General features: G+C 43.0%; 1 protein-coding gene across 2 annotated transcripts in view; it reads right to left on the bottom strand.

Moving 5' to 3' along the window:
- Positions 1 to 416: 416 nt before the first annotated feature.
- The window catches only part of LOC139576762 (rabphilin-3A-like), a 41,952-nt gene continuing 25,983 nt past the window's right edge, over positions 417 to 16,385 (bottom strand). Inside the window, exons 2-19 of one of the 2 annotated variants that reach the window (XM_071403192.1) lie at positions 12,645 to 12,825; positions 11,752 to 11,845; positions 10,411 to 10,422; positions 9,854 to 9,982; positions 9,505 to 9,634; positions 9,236 to 9,319; positions 8,772 to 8,943; positions 7,472 to 7,660; positions 7,159 to 7,338; positions 5,036 to 5,115; positions 4,800 to 4,874; positions 4,430 to 4,539; positions 4,124 to 4,250; positions 3,980 to 4,036; positions 3,691 to 3,845; positions 3,394 to 3,475; positions 3,119 to 3,215; positions 417 to 3,011 (exon numbers count right to left, since the gene is read on the bottom strand). In XM_071403192.1, the coding sequence (XP_071259293.1) occupies positions 2,881 to 3,011; positions 3,119 to 3,215; positions 3,394 to 3,475; positions 3,691 to 3,845; positions 3,980 to 4,036; positions 4,124 to 4,250; positions 4,430 to 4,539; positions 4,800 to 4,874; positions 5,036 to 5,115; positions 7,159 to 7,338; positions 7,472 to 7,660; positions 8,772 to 8,943; positions 9,236 to 9,319; positions 9,505 to 9,634; positions 9,854 to 9,982; positions 10,411 to 10,422; positions 11,752 to 11,825 (1,884 nt within the window). In that variant the 5' untranslated portion in view covers positions 11,826 to 11,845; positions 12,645 to 12,825 and the 3' untranslated portion in view covers positions 417 to 2,880. The remainder of the gene's footprint in view (positions 3,012 to 3,118; positions 3,216 to 3,393; positions 3,476 to 3,690; positions 3,846 to 3,979; positions 4,037 to 4,123; positions 4,251 to 4,429; positions 4,540 to 4,799; positions 4,875 to 5,035; positions 5,116 to 7,158; positions 7,339 to 7,471; positions 7,661 to 8,771; positions 8,944 to 9,235; positions 9,320 to 9,504; positions 9,635 to 9,853; positions 9,983 to 10,410; positions 10,423 to 11,751; positions 11,846 to 12,644; positions 12,826 to 16,385) is intronic. The other variant, XM_071403193.1, reaches the window with a different exon arrangement.

Below are 16,385 nucleotides of genomic sequence, written 5' to 3'. Positions count from 1 at the left end.
GGGCTTGTAAGTAAGCATTTGACTGTTAGGTGAAACACCTGTTGTATTCGGCACATGTGACAAATACAATTTTATTTTATTTGAATTGAATGGCACACATACACAATCCATGTCTCAAGGTCTAAAAATCCTTCTTTAACCTGTCTTCTCCCCTTCATCTAGACTGATTTGAAGTGGATTTAACAAGTGACATCAATAAGGGATCATAGCGTTCACCTGGATTCACCTGGTCAGTCTATGTCATGGAAAGAGCAGGCGTTCCTAATGTTTAATACACTCAGTGTATTTTTAAGCAATAAGGACCGAGGAGGTGTGGTATATGCCCAATGGGCTGTTCTTAGGCACAACGCAACAGTTAGCATCAAAACCACACACACACAAAATCTCCCTACAAAGACCATAGACGGTACACAAGATAATGATCTCACAAGTCTGACCTAGCTTTTATTGATCTGTGTAAACCTAACTCCTTGTAAAATCTTTACATGCAAACATACACAGATACTTATATTTTGTTTCTCTCAAGTCCATGCACTACTTATTTACAAAAAACCAACAAACAATTCATTTAAATAGAGTAGGCAGAACAAAACGGAGAACAGTTGTATCCTCTTTAGGTTTAGCGATACTTACTATCCAGAAAAGTGAATAGAAACTAATTAAGATTAAAGACCACTAAACTGGTCAAAAACAGAACAGGTAGGCTACAATAGTACCGTAGTAGAACCAGTGAAAACCAAGTGCATACGCAACAAAATAAAGTTGAAATTGTGGCTACTGGTGAACAGCAGGACAATACAGTTCAGACAGAGGCTCTCATGACTGTGGGAGCCCCTGTTTTTACCCATCAAAGGAGGAGACAGAGCACTTGGTGAAAATACATCACTCTATGGATGAGATTAATCTCCTTTACTCTTCTACCTTCAGGAACTAATCGGTGAGATCCATTTGTTAATGTGCTTGACTGTTTACGCACAATAATCAGCCCTCTAAGCGTTATCTGAGCTCTGTGTACAGGGTCCTAGCTTTTGCTCTCATCCCTGTCACATTACCAAGCTGAGGATGCTCCGAAGAGGGTCTAAAGTAGCCTGGTACATCAATTAATGTATCCATTGTTAGCCTAATGATAACAATAATTGTCCTGATATTCATGCTGCATAAATAAATGTATGTTGCTGTGGACTTCAGTGTTTAAAAAAAGCATTTGGACCAATGTTAAGGGGTAGAGACAAATCATCAAATTACAATATAATTTGTTTCTTAAGTCAATGTATATATCATGAACCACAAGATCTCTCATGCATCGTTTTTTTTTAGAAACTTGCAAACAGCTGTATAAATTGAGGTCATTCCATGGTATAAGATGTGCTTTCCTTGAATTACGCTAATTGGTCAACAGCCACCCGGCAAAACGTTGAGTGATTGGTGTAGCAAAAAAGAATGAAGAAAGAATGGAGGCGGCCAGAGTGGGTTAAGGGGGGTGCATTGCGGGGAGGAGCGTGTTGGGGTGTGTGACTGCTCCAGCCACAGAAAACACAAGGGTCACGAGCACAGTGCATGCAAGCAGCACGTTTACTTATGACATAGCCTTACCCATGTTGTCTTATTTAATGTGACTAAGGGGGAGCAGGCTTTAAGTGTCAGTGAAAAATCTGATCATGTGCATTCAATGTAAAAATGTCAGTCAGTAAAAAACCTCAGTAAACATTCATTTAAACCACACCTGTTATAGTATACTTCTCATTACTAGCCAGGGAAATAATGTTTTCCTGTCTCCTCTCTTCCTTCACCGTAAACAAAGAACTGAACCAGATTTTCAACTTCTCAGTGCAAACATTCTCATCAAAAATGTAACATGTTCCCACTACCTCTATAAACATGACTCAAATAAGAACAAAGTGAACACCTGGCAGAAAGTGAGCACAGTTTCTTCTAATAGGAGTGCTATCATTCAAAATATTTAAACTGATACTGAAATAAAAATATATGATTTGAATTGCCTATTTAGTATGTAATATATTAAAACATAATCAATGTTCTCTCCAAACTAAATGTCAGTCAAGTGTTTTGTGAATCATTCCCATAGTCCAGATTATTTTTTATCTTTAACTTCAGAAATTCTGCAACACATAAACCTTCTTCATGAGAATGCCATAATATTCATTAGATATCATTAAATAAACATGTGACTTTAGGAACATTTGAAATAGTTCAGAGGGCAGCTGTGGGTCCTCTGTGTGTTTTCATGTGGTTTTGCATGCTCATACAAGTGGTAATAATACTGCATGATGTCATTTTACCAGAAATCAAGGATTACAACCTGCCAGTCTAATGAACTTCATAGTTCCATGGGTGCTGCAGCTGTAATCCCACATAGAATTCCATAACATATTGCTTCAACATCTTTTGTGCTAGTGCATTTCAAAATTCTTTAGGATGTGTCAAGTTCAGTATATAACATCATCAACTGCCATGATTATCTCAATGCAACTGTATAATGCAATGTCAAGCTGTTGTTTTTATTATCTTCAAAGGTATTTATTTATGTATTTTTTGCCTTAAATTGTTGAATCCCTAAATTGTTTTTGAAGGATGATTTTAAAGTATACCATGTTTTGCCTCTGGGGGAGTCTTTCCAGATAAGTCTCAGTACAGGGGGAGAGACATGAGATGGGAATATCACATCTTGGACAACAGGGGAGGATGGGAAAGGTGCATGTGGCGGGTTGGGTTGAGGGCAGGAAAGAATGCAGACAGCCAGACAGGAAGACTACTGGTTAGTCCAATATTAAAGGTTCTTGGGGAGGTTAGAGATGGTAATGTGAGAAAGGAGAGGGGGCTGAGTGTTGAGGGAGATGACTTTGCTCATTCTAATAGGGGTTAGTTGCTGTTGACAGGATTCTCATTCAACAGGGTGTGCCAGCGCTCTATCTTCTTGTCCTTGTTCTTCAGGCACTCATACCAGTGCTTCAGCCGCTCCCCTTTGGCTGTGATGCCCAGCTGACACCCACCTACAGCAGACCAACAGGGAGGGAGAGGGGGGTGAGAGGGCTGGCACAACAGATGGAAACTTCAACAAGGTATACTAGATCTCAACCAGATCTCCTATGGATCGTACCGATGTAATCATTGGATTTCCCAATGTCGTAGTCCCACACTGAGATGTCCAGGGTCTTCTTAGCCAGGTCGCTGTGCTTGATGTCATAGCTAAATTCCTGTAACACAACAACGGAGAAATCATCCCCCTCACAATGTCCAATAAATGTAATTTACTTCGATACACAAATCAATACATTGATGTTTTGACAGGCATTTAAACATTAAAATCACAAACAAAGTACTGCTGTCAGATGGTTGCTTTGGTCTTGTATTATTATTGCATGGGAGACTGACCTCGTTGTACTCTGGGTTTAGGGTCTTCTTCTTGATATTTGTTTTGTTCTTGGCCTTCTTCCCCATATCAGGTCTCAGGCATCTAACACATCATATAATAGATCATATTAGTTTGATGTTGTCATCCTGCATTTGGGGATAGGAAAGTAAATTGCAAAACAGATATATTCTGCTATGCAAATGAAAAACTTTGACATAATCCATTTGTATTGATTTTGATTAAAAAAATTATACTAAACACTGGAAAGGTTTTGTTTGTAATGACGCCTGATAGGAATCACAGTGAAACAGACTGACATTTCGACAAATGGGTCAGAGTATCCGTTGGCATCCATGGCGGCCAGGTGAACACAGCGCACCACACCCACGAGGAGACGATTCTGCTGGGTGCTGTACGTGAGGGAGATCAAGATACGACCACGCTCCTCCACATCTCCAACCTCCTTCCCACCCTGGACGAGAAAGAGATGGGGGAGAGAGGAGGGAAGAGTGACATTTAAAAAAAATCATATCATGAAGACATGATTTGCATGAAGACACGTAGCGGTAATCTACATGCCCACACACGCAGGTCAAACACCAATACCTCATCCTCGTAGAGCGAAATGCCTCGAGCCCCTCCAGCTGTTGCGGTCTTCTTTGTCTGTGGAAGAATATGGGTGGTCCAATCAAACAAATGGGACTTTTACTGTATATTTATCTAACGTGTGTAGCATGTTAACATACTCACAGGGACAACTCTCTCGAGACACACGTTGAAGGTTTTTTTCTGGTTGATCTTCAGTTTCTTCAGCGCAACGCGAGTTTCTCCAATAAACTCATTATGCCCAAACTTGTCCTCATCACAGACAGAGATCCTACATCAACCAAGATAGTACATCGATAATATTGGATCATAACGTCTATGGAGGAAATCATGTCAATGAAAACAATTAAGCCCGTAGATAAAACCACGGCAACAAATGTAGACAACAAGACAGGTTATCCTGATGTTTAGTGAACAGGCGTGTGTTGTTTCACTGCTTTAAGTATCCACCTGAGAGTCTTGCGCTGCATATCCTCATCTGTGAGTCCGTGGTAGACCAGGGTCTCGTTCCAGGCAGGGTTACGGGTGTTTCTCAGGGTCTTGGTGCGTAGCTTGTTGGACTGCAGCACATGAGAGTAGATACAATAAATAAAGATAAGGAACTCAATCAACTGGTCTTCAGCACTTCTATATCTGAGGCTGGAGAGAGGCAAGGGATCTTTATGTGTAGTACAATGGATAATCCTTATGGTGGCAGGCTTGAGCTAATGGGCGTGTCTCCTAGCATAACACATTTTTCTGAATCATAACACATACCATAACAAATACACAAACATATATTAACTCCCAGGTTGAAAATAAGGAAAGTGAATTCTATCACCTTACTGGCCCCTGGCAGTAGATGCAGCTTGACATAGGGATCAGCCAGTCCGTTGGAGTCCATGGGCTTCAGTCCCTGAGGGAAAGACAAGACTCTTTATGTCACCAGACAGGACAGCAGGGACCAGGAGCCCCTATTCAAGATAGGAAAGTAAACTCCTGCAGCAGCAGCTTCTTAACACAGGCCACTTCAGTGTAATTGGCTCAGAGTGAGTGAATGAGTGCAGTAAGGGATACCTTGGCTTTGAGGATGCTGCAGTGGAGACTGTTGTTCTCCTGCTCATAGAGTAAGCTGAACTCCAAGCCGCCCAGAGTGGCTGAAACACACCCAGGACAGTCATTAGATCAGACAACAAACAGTGGAACACAGACACTAGCAGTACATCTTATATTGAGGGCACTGGGTTGTAAATAGAGTCTAGACTAGGATTGATTCTCAGAGTATCAGAAAATATTGAGAATGTCTACAACCCTTTTCATAGACAGCTACCGTCCTGTAGGTTTTCACTCCAACTCTAATCTAGAGCACTTGATTGTAATAATTAGCTGGTTGATAAACTGAATCAGGTTAGTAACTGGTGTGGGAGCGAAAAACCTACAGGAGGGTAACTCTCCAGGAACAGGGTTGGAGAGGCCTGGTCTACAGTAATAGAGATATGAGCTTCACGCCAGAGGGTAGACCAAAGAACAGAAAATCAAGTGATGAACTGATAAAGAAGAAATAAATAAATAATCCAACAGTAAATCTGCAGACTAAATGGAATGTAAACAGATGAAATAGGTTCTGCATCCGTTCAAATATTAGAAACAGGAAATTCCATTAAAAACCAGCAGAATAATATCAACTAAAGAAGAAATATGACTCACAAAGGAATACATTTAGAAAATATCCCACTTCAAACGGAATATGAAAACAGAGAAGTTAAATGGGATTCTATGCATGGATGTTTAGGGAGGGTGAAACTGGGATCATACTAATAATCAATAGGTTTAAATCTATCATCCCCCTCATCTAAAACAGTAAACCTCCAACAGCTCCAAACCACCACATTGCTGAGTAATGGTTGGGAGGCCAGCTTTTAAAGCCTGTAGTTCTAGTGGCCTGTGTACTTAAATCTCTCTGACTCCAATCAGCCTCTTTAGCTATTAGACATCACTGAGCTAATACGCAACATTTCAAATGGCAGGAAAACATAAAGCACAGGAAAGTTTATTATTAGATTAGGGCGAAAATGCACACATTTAATTTGTGTAATATAATGCTATCTACAGTAACTAGATGCAAACAAATAATGTACTTGTTTAATCCATTAGGCCTACAGAACCAGGGCATCTGTGAGTAGATTTAACACTGATCTAGTCAGCAGCAGTTGAGCTATTGAAACCAGTCTGTACCACAGAACCTGGCTGTCCTAGCACTGCCAACTCCATAGAGAACCAGAACCAATGCTATTTCTGCCATTTCTACCATAACATTAGGGAACTATTCAAACACAAGGGAAATCTAGATCCCATCAGCGCTCTCGTATCCCAAATAATGTGTTCTGTTCTAAATTCCCGGACCTCCATGAAGTAAATTAACACCTCATCCCCCAGGGAGCAAGGAAAGACCATTTGAGGCATGGAACATGACGTACGACTGTCATGACACGATTCCCATTACGCAAGGGAGACATACACACAAATTGTTCCATTACAGAGTTTATGTCTCACTATTGAATTGTTTTACATTCTGTTCTACTTTACTTCCAAGATATTGATTCAAATGCTTGGATAATATACGGTTGGTATCGTATATCATCTCCAATACATCTCCCTGAATTCTACTAGAAGGATGCATGCTGGCTGCTAGTATTATTAGATGATTGATATGCTTAGAACCCTACAAAGGCCACCGACTCAGAGAGATCAAGCATGGAGATGCTACAACAGACTGGATAAAAGTGTCTGCTGAATGACTATGTAAACAACTAGAAATACAAAGAGCAGACTCACAGGGCACACACAGGTTGAATCAACATTGTTTCCACGTCATTTCAATGAAATTACATTGAACCAACGTGGAATAGACGTTAAATTGATGTCTGTGCCCAGTGGGAGTCATTATACACTAAGTGTACAAAACGTTAAAAACATCTTCCTAATATTGAGTCTATTTAAGCAATATGGCCCGAGGAGGTGTGATATATGCCCAGTAAACCACAACTAAGGGCTGTTAGTACACTCAGTGTATGTTGACTTAAAACAGTCTGGAAGCCATAGAGAGAGATCACTGAAGTCTTGAGTAAGGTGGAAATCCAACAATAGACACATAGCTCATGTTGAAGAGGTCTAGCTGGAAGGACAGGCTGGTCACTTACTGGCCTCATCTGAGTCATAGCTGTTTGCATCCTCCTCCTCAGGCGGAGGGGCTTGTTGTCGAGCAGGAGGGGGGTTGTAGGTGATTGGCTGTCTCCTCTCCTCCCGCACTGCAGGAGGCACTCTCTCCTCCACTGGAGCAGCGCTAGTGGAGTAGCCACCTCCCTCCGTCTCCAGTGGAGCTACAACCATAACCATGATAATGATTAGTGTTCTTATGTGCTGATGGACACCACATATTTCTATCCTCTATAAATGCTAAGTGTGTGTCAGTGTCAGGGCTGGCCTGGTGATGTGGGTCCATCTTTGCCCTACCCTGCTGGGCCGATGCTGCTGGAGGGGGCCTGGAGCTCTGGACTGGAACAGCCTTCTGCAGCACCACTGGGCTGTTCTGAGCACCTCCCTCATTGTAACCATGACCAGTCCCACCAGTGGCCATGCGAACATCTGACGGCTTAGGGGCCACAGGTGGTTTGCCAGCATGCCCCAGTTCCTCTGGTCCTGCTACACACATTAACAAACATGCGCACATACACACACATACACACACACACACATCAGCATATCACTGAGACTGCCCTGCAGTGGAATCCATATGGCTCCCTAGTCTCTGAATCCTTTTAATGTTGCAGATTTTCCATTGCACAGGCATTGACCTACATACAGTACAACAAACTGTGGCAGGCAACCTTGATCACTTCCTAAAGCCTGGATTTTTTCTCTACCTTTTCCCCCCCAGCTTTCTTTTTTGAGGATATCTTACTGCAATGCTAATGGCACTGCTACAAGTGGGAGCAGATTCTATGCCACCTCTCTTTTCAGAGCCCCCTGGAGGTGCCAGCCTTGCCCCAGAATGTACTTCCCACTGCCTAAGTCAACCCACCCACCCCTGGATCTGGCTGTCTGAGAGGAGGTGGCAGTGCTCATTCTGGGAAAAAGACCTGGGCTTTAATGGTAATGCTGACAAATGAATCATTCAAATAAATGTTAGGAGTGACTGGGAGCCAGTGGAGGGCCCAACATCTGGTGATGTTTGTTTAAACTGGTGAGACGGTGCATTGAGATGGTGGCTATAAGGTTAATGACTGAATGACTCACCTGCTCCCTGCTGGCTAGCACTAGGAGCCTGACTCTCCTCTGGACCTGGGAGACAGGCAGCACAGGACACTGATTCTCTCTCACACCTACACTCTTATTTTTGCCCCGTCAACTGTATCGTTTTGTATAAGACTTCAGTCATATTGAACGTGGTACATGTTCATGAATTAAGACCTCTCCCGAGTGTGCATGGCCCACTGAGATATGTTCCCAACAAAACAGTAGTACTATATTCATAGTCGACAATATCAGTAAAGAACAGTACAAAAGATAAAACAAATAAAACATTGTAGATACTGTTCGGGCTTTCCATCGCTTTTATATTTCAAGTCATTTTAAAATAGAATATTGACCTCAGGACAACATCATTCCCATTTAGCTATAATTAGTTAGCTGAATGGGTTTTATTCTGCCTGGCCAGCTACTGAAAACAGACCATGTCTATATCTGCTTTGCCACTCTCACAAGCCAAGAAAGCAATCAACCTGATTCCCACTGCTCCGTGTGGCCTGCTTACCTCTGGCCTGTGCCTGTGGTCGGGTATGACCAGCTGCAGCCCTGGGGTCAGATGATGCTGGCTCTGGGGCTCGCTGGGCACTTGACTCTTTGGACTTGGAGATGGGCATGGGCGAGGGCAGGAACTGCTTAGGAAAGCCTTTGAAGAACCAGGCACCAGATCGCTTCCACACCTAAGAGATTATTTAGAATCTTTCATCTTTATTTGGATCCCCATCAAGCTGACGCCATGACAACAGATAGTCTTCCTGGGGTTTGTAAATAATGGCCTGCGTCATATAAGCTTTAACCTTGACACCAACAGTACACTCACTGTTAATCTCCCTGATCCCTCTGTCTCACAGAAGTGAATCATCACTCTGTATCTTTCACCCACCACGTCTTTTAATTCACTATGACAGATAGCGTAACGTGTCATGCTATGACATATCCCTGTCACCCTGTGTGTCACGCAGAAATACTCACCTCTCGCTGTTCGCTGCAGATCTTGCAGAGCCACACAGAGCGCGACCGGCTGCCGTTCTGCACTCCACACTTGGTGCACATGTGCTACAGGAGAGAAGACACAGGTTCACAAAGAGGTATTAATGTTTACAATGTCACATATATATTACCATTTAATTTCTCAGGGTCAATTGTGGCCTAACATGGTCCGTAATGGTTCATCACAGCAAAATCAAAACGTCTTTGCCATCTAGGAAGGGGCAAAAAGCCAATCTTTCCAACCCCCCTACCTTTTTGCAGTCCTCACAAACCACTGAGCTGACCCCTGGAACACCCAGCTGCTCCCCACACAGCAGACAGCGGTTCACCCCGTCCCCACACACCGTCTTCTTCATGTCATCTAGACGGTTCACCAGGCGCCTGCAGCAGCCAGGACAACTCTCATTACAGCCCATTACCAGTAGAACATCCATGCTCAGTTGGGTAAATGTGGTAATAATAGTCCAACTGATGGAATGACGTGTGTGTAATTCTATCATCTTGTCCAGTATTTTTGCAGAGCTGAGATTTAACAACACTGAGGTTGGCAGTGCAATGAAGTTCCAATCCATTAGCTCAGAATGTCTCTTTAGTCCTCACCCAATTCTTTCCTGCTCCATGGCCTCCATCTTCTCAGCACGGGCGATCACACCGTTAATGATCTCCTTCTCCTCGTCAGTCAGGTCCGGAGCGCCGGGACCAGGCCTGGCCTGGTTGGTCCAGTTGCCCCTGACAACCACACAGGAAAACTGTCTGGGGCTGAGGCACCCATGATGCATGCATGCATTTTTAGCTCATCAGGGTCACACACTCAGACATACAGTGAGAAATCAAATGTATATGCAAAATAACACTCAAACACAAGAGTGGACAAATTGACAGAGGTATACAATAGACAGAGAGACAAAGTAGACAGAACGTAATACAACAAATACCATAATGGCCTAATGCACATGTGCACATTGTGCAAACACCCTTCATTACCTGTGTCCAAACATATGTGAACATACAATAATTCAGGAGTGAATATACATTTACCTGTACATACCCTAGATACACTCTAAATACAATAAAAAACTAGAATAGTAGATTGAAACAGTGGAGAGGGTGGGAGGATAAGGTAGACGGAGAGATGGAGGGAGAGCTTTACTACTTACTGTTCCTTATCACTGAGTCCCAGCCAGGGCAGAGATTAAAAGGAAGTAGACAGGAGAGGAGAAAATAAATTGGTGCCTGGGAAAGCATGGAAGGGTTAACAGCACCATGCAGCAGGCAATTGACCCACACTCAAAAAAATGCTGGGTTGTTTGGATGACCCAACTGCTGGGTTGCAGGCATTGGGTCTCTTAGTTGGGTTGTTTTCTTTAAAAAAAGTGCAAGGTAGGGTTTTTGATGCTGGATTATTGAGATATGTCCCAGTGGGTTAGATCATAAGAATGGAGGCGTGGCTTAGTAAGGGTGTAGCTTTCAGATGTTAAGTTATTTTTAGCCACCCGTGAGAGCAAATGTCATTCCCGTTCATCTGTTCAGTTGTATTGTTGTCGTGTATTAAGGTTGGAGACCGACAGCTTTAATGAGGCTTACACACGTGTAGGAGTCACATAAGGAGTAGGAGTCACACGTGTAGGAGTCACATAAGGAGTAGGAGTCACGCAAATCCCAATGTTGGGATAGTTACCACTTTAGTACATAATGTAAATAATCTTGTTATATTATAATATATCATGTTTGAAAAATATACATTTGCAGTGTACAAACATTTTATTTGTATTTTTGTTTCTCTTTTTTCTCCCCAATTGGTCGTTACAGTCTTGTCTCATCGCTGCAACTCCAGTACGGACTCGGGAGAGGTGATGGTCGAGCATCCTCCGAAACACAACCCAACAAAGCCCCACTGCTTCTTGACAGAATGCCCACTTAACCCGGAAGCCAGCTGCATCAATGTGTCGGAGGAAACACTGTACACCTGGCAACCTTGTCAGGGTGCACTGCGTCCGGCCCGCCACAGGAGTTGCTGGTGCACGATGAGACAAGGACATCCCTGCCGGCCAAACCCTCCCCTAACCCGGATGACGCTGGGCCAATTGTGCAATGGCCATGGGTCTCCCAGTCGCGACAGAGCCTGGACTCAAACCCAGAATCTCCATTGCGCCACTCAGGAGGCGCTGCAGTGTACAAACTTAACATGATGAATAGGTATGACATTTGCTCACATGGATGGCCAAAAATAATGTAGAAAGCCACGCTCCTAATAAGCCCCGCCTCCTGAAAATGACATTAAAAAGAACCAGCTGCTGGGTCAACCCAGCATGAAAGTAAATAAAAACTAAATTGATGGTTAAATTAACCCATGTTTCGGTAATCCCAACAACTCAACATGTTGGGTCATTCACACAACCCAACTGGCTAGGTCAAAATAAATAAAACAATTTTTTTTAGAGTGCAGAGATAACAGCATGGTGCTTAGTGTACCCTGTTGTTCTGCCACCCGTGCTTACTTGGCATGCATGCTCATCTGCCTATCGTTGGGCACCCAGCGGTCCGAGCTACCGCCCATCACTGCGTTCGTCATGGCTGCTGCACTATCGCACTCTGCAGGTGGACACACAGATAAAGACGAGACACACACACACACACACACACAGTTACATGATAAATTATACATAGAAGAAGGAATTCTTAGCTACAGATACTCTTTGCCCTAAATCACTTAGGCTAGGTTTTAAGATGAGCATTTACATTCTCTGATTCCTTCATTGGAAACAACATGAAAAATGTTCATCTTGTTCCTCACTCTGTAATCAACATAGTCACACATTCAATTATTATGAGTTAGATAATCATAATGAATTGTTTATTAAAAGTTATATTGTCTCATCTTTACCACAACTCAAATCAATACATCAAATGCAGGAAAGCATAACTAACTGTCAATTGATCAAATTGACGGTCACATTTAATTTTCCCTGCTTAAGCAGCACTAACTTCCAATCAAATCAAATGTTACTGACTTCAGCACTAATACTGCTGCCCTCTCAGCAGGCAGAGCCCTCTGTATGCTAAGAGTGTGGGCCAGGAGATTCACTGACCTCAGATTGGCTTGTCATCAGACATACTTATTCTATTTGATGTAAGAGTCTGATACTGATACAGTACATTACAATAACAATAAGGGCTATGAATAAGGACAATATCAAGCGTGCCTTTGCGTGATCTGTGTAAAACTTTCCAGTAACCATCGATAAACCATGTCTCCCAATGTCTAGCCAATTCTTACAGTACAACTAATGTTTATGATCCACAGTGATGCAACCACTGAGCAATTTAATCGAATGGAACAATGTGACAGGAAATGACAGAAATCAATAGGAGTGTAGAGCACTGAACGTACCTGTATGCGCTCAAAGCTCCCGAGGGCCACCACCAGGCAGAGCGGGGAGCGACACCCAACCAGCAACAGGGTGGGTCCTCAGGGAATGAGCAGGGTGGGTAGGGAGGGTCAACAATCCTCTTTCAGCAGTAGCCTGGCTCAGATAGAGGCTCCTCCGTCCAAAGCTGATGATAGCAGGGAACTGAGACATGTTGTGGCATGATTGGAGAGAGCGAGGGAAAGACAGAAAAGAGGGAGAGTAAAGAAACTGTGAGGGAAAAAAATCTATAAATCTCATTTGTCTTCAGTTTGCTACAAGCGATCACTCCACAGTAGCACTCCAGAACATAGCTAGAAGCGAGAGAGGGGGGGGGGAGAAAAAGAGAGAGGGGGAGGGGTAATTCTGATCTACAGTATTAACTCCTGTAACACTTACATTTATTGGTCATTCAAATCACCCACAGAATGCACAACAAACAATGAGTACAATTGTATATAAACTGTAGGAGGATGCCTTTATAGTTTTAGCCTGGAACCTGTCTCACTACCCTACTGAAAAAAATAGCATAGACCAGCATAGGCTGATCACAGCATACGCTGTGTTTTGGACACGGGTGACCAGCATACCAGCATGTGTTTTGGACACTGGTGACCAGCATGGTATGCTGGTGACCAGCCTTCGCTGTGTCTTGGACACTGGTGACCAGCATACCAGCATAAACTGGTCACCAGCATCAAAGTGCTTAATTATTAAAGACAGTACATCAGTAGGTCTTACTTTAAGAGTTTCTCCCTAATACAGTGGACCCCTCAGGCCTTCAAGTCACATTATGCTGGCTTGCAAAGGTATATTTAATTCCTATTGGAATCCAGACAGAGTAGGAATATTCAACAATTGGAATTTCTATTCACCCCAAATCTGCATTCAGAATGACTGCCAGGATTAGAATTATGAATAAATGAGACCATCTAAACTGGAACAACCATTTCAGTAACCATTACCCTTATCCTACTCCTCCTCTGTTCCTCTGGTGATGTAGAGGTTAATCCAGGCCCTGCAGTGCCTAGCTCCACTCCTATTCCCCAGGTGCTCTCATTTGTTGACTTGTGTAACCGAAAAAACCTTGGTTTCATGCATGTTAACATTAGAAGCCTGCTCCTTATGTTTGTTCAATTCACTTTTTTAGCACACTCTGCCAACCCGGATGTCCTAGCCGTGTCTGAATCCTGTCTGAATGAGGAAGACCACCAAAAACCCTGAAATGTCCATCCCTAACTATAACATTTTCAAACAAGATAGAACTGCCAAAGGGGGCGGTGTTGCAATCTACTGCAGAGATAGCCTGCAGAGTTCTGTCTTACTATCCAGGTCTGTACCCAAACAATTTGAGCTTCTACTTTTAAAAATGCACCTTTCCAGAAACAAGTCTCTCACCATTGCCGCTTGCTATAGACCACCTTCTGCCCCCAGCTGTACCCTGGACACAATATGTGAATTGATTGCCCCCCATCTATCTTCAGAGCTCGTGCTGCTAGATGACCTAACTGGGACATGCTTAACACCCCGGCCATCCTACAATCTAAGCTTGATGCCCTCAATCTCACACAAATTATCAATGAACCCACCAGGTATAACCCCAAATCCGTAAACACGACACCCTCATAGATATCATTCTAACCAACTTGCCCTTATTCCTGGTTATTCTTTAAAAGTGCCTTCCTCACAATCTTAAAAAAGCATGCCCCATTCAAAAAATGTAGAACCAGGAACAGATATAGCCCTTGGTTCACTCCAGACCTGACTGTCCTTGACCAGCACAAAAACATCCTGTGGTGTACTGCATTAGCATCGAATAGCCCCCGTGATATGCAACTTTTCAGGGAAGTTAGGAACCAATATTCACAGGCAGTTAGGAAAGCTAAGGCTAGCTTTTTCAAGCAGAAATGTGCATCCTGTAGCACAAACTCCAAAAAGTTCAGGGACACTGTAAAGTCCATGGAGAATAAGAGCACCTCCTCCTAGTTGCCCATTGCACTGAGGCTAGGAAACACTGTCACCACCGATAAATCCACTATAATTGAGAATTTCAATAAGCATTTTTCTACGGCTGGCCATGCTTTCCACCTGGCTACCCCTACCCCAGTCAACAGCCCTGCACCCCCACACAGCAACTCGCCCAAGCCTACCCCATTTCTCCTTCACCCAAATTCAGATAGCTGAGGTTCTGAAAGAGCTGCAAAATCTGGACCCCTACAAATCAGCCGGGCTAGGCAATCTGGACCCTCTCTTTCTAAAATGATCTGTCGAAATTGTTGCAACTCCTATTACTAGCCTGTTCAACCTCTCTTTCGTATCATCTGAGATTCCCAAAGATTGGAAAGCTGCCGCGGTCATCCCCCTCTTCAAAGGGGGAGACACTCCAGACCCAAACTGCTACAGACCTATATCTATCCTACCCTGCCTTTCTAACGTCTTCGAAAGCCAAGTTAACAAACAGATTACCGACCATTTCGAATCCCAACGTACCTTCTCCGCTATGCAATCTGGTTTCAAAGCTGGTCATGGGTGCACCTCAGCCACGCTCAAGGTCCTACCCACCCGTAGCACGCGCTCCAGCAGGTATATCTCACTGGTCACCCCCAAAGCCAATTCTTCCTTTGGCCGCTTTTACTTCCAGTTCTCTGCTGCCAATGACTGGAACGAACTGCAAAAATCACTGAAGCTGGAGACTCATATCTTCCTTACTAGCTTTAAGCACCAGCTGTCAGAGTAACTCACAGATCACTGCACCTGTACATAGCCCATCTGTAAATAGCCTATGCAACTACCTCATCCCCATACTGTATTTATTTATTTATCTTGCTCCTTTGCACCCCAGTATCTCTACTTGCACATTCATCTTCTGCACATCTACCATTCCAGTGTTTAATTGCTATATTGTAATTCCTTCGCCACCATGGCCTATTTATTGCCTTACCTCCCTTATCCTACCTCATTTGCACACACTGTATATAGACTTTTTCTACTGTATTACTGACTGTATGTTTGTTTATTCCATGTGTAACTCTGTGTTCTTGTATGTGTCGAACTGCTTTGCTTTATCTTGGCCAGGTCGCAGTTGTAAATGAGAACTTGTTCTCAACTAGCTTACCTGGGTAAATAAAGTTGAAATAAAAATAAATAACAATGTAAGTAACGGATGCAATGAATCCAACTAAAAGATTGGAATAGTTTAGAAAAATGTATGTCATTCATCTTTGTGTAGCATACAATTAATAAATCAATCAATGTACAGTACATGCAAAAACACACACAAAAAAATCTAGCTGTAATAGAGCATGTTGGGAAATATGATAATAATGGGTGGGTTTTGCCAGACCAGCTTGACCAGCTTGTTCACCAGCGTCACCAGTGTTGATACAACGTCATCACATAGAATTTGTTTATGAAATGACGTGGAAACAACATTGATTCAACCAGTTTTTGCCTAGTGGTCTGGCTTCCTGTAACGATTCTCGTCCTCTTCGTCTGAGGAGTTTGAAGGATCGGACCAATATGCAGCGTGGTAAGTGTTCGTCATATTTTAATAATAAACTGAACACTACAAAATACAAAAATAACAAAGTGAATGATAACGAAAACCAAAACAGTCCTGAATGGTGACACAAACACATAAACAGAAAACAACCACCCACAACCAAAATGGGGAAAACAAGCTACCTAAATATGATTCTCAATCAGAGACAACGATCGACAGCTGC

Source organism: Salvelinus alpinus, chromosome 5 (genome assembly GCF_045679555.1).
Source record: "Salvelinus alpinus chromosome 5, SLU_Salpinus.1, whole genome shotgun sequence".
NCBI classification, from domain to species: domain Eukaryota; kingdom Metazoa; phylum Chordata; class Actinopteri; order Salmoniformes; family Salmonidae; genus Salvelinus; species Salvelinus alpinus.
The sequence above is the reverse complement of the archived record's forward strand: the minus strand, read 5'-3'. Positions and strand labels throughout refer to the sequence as shown.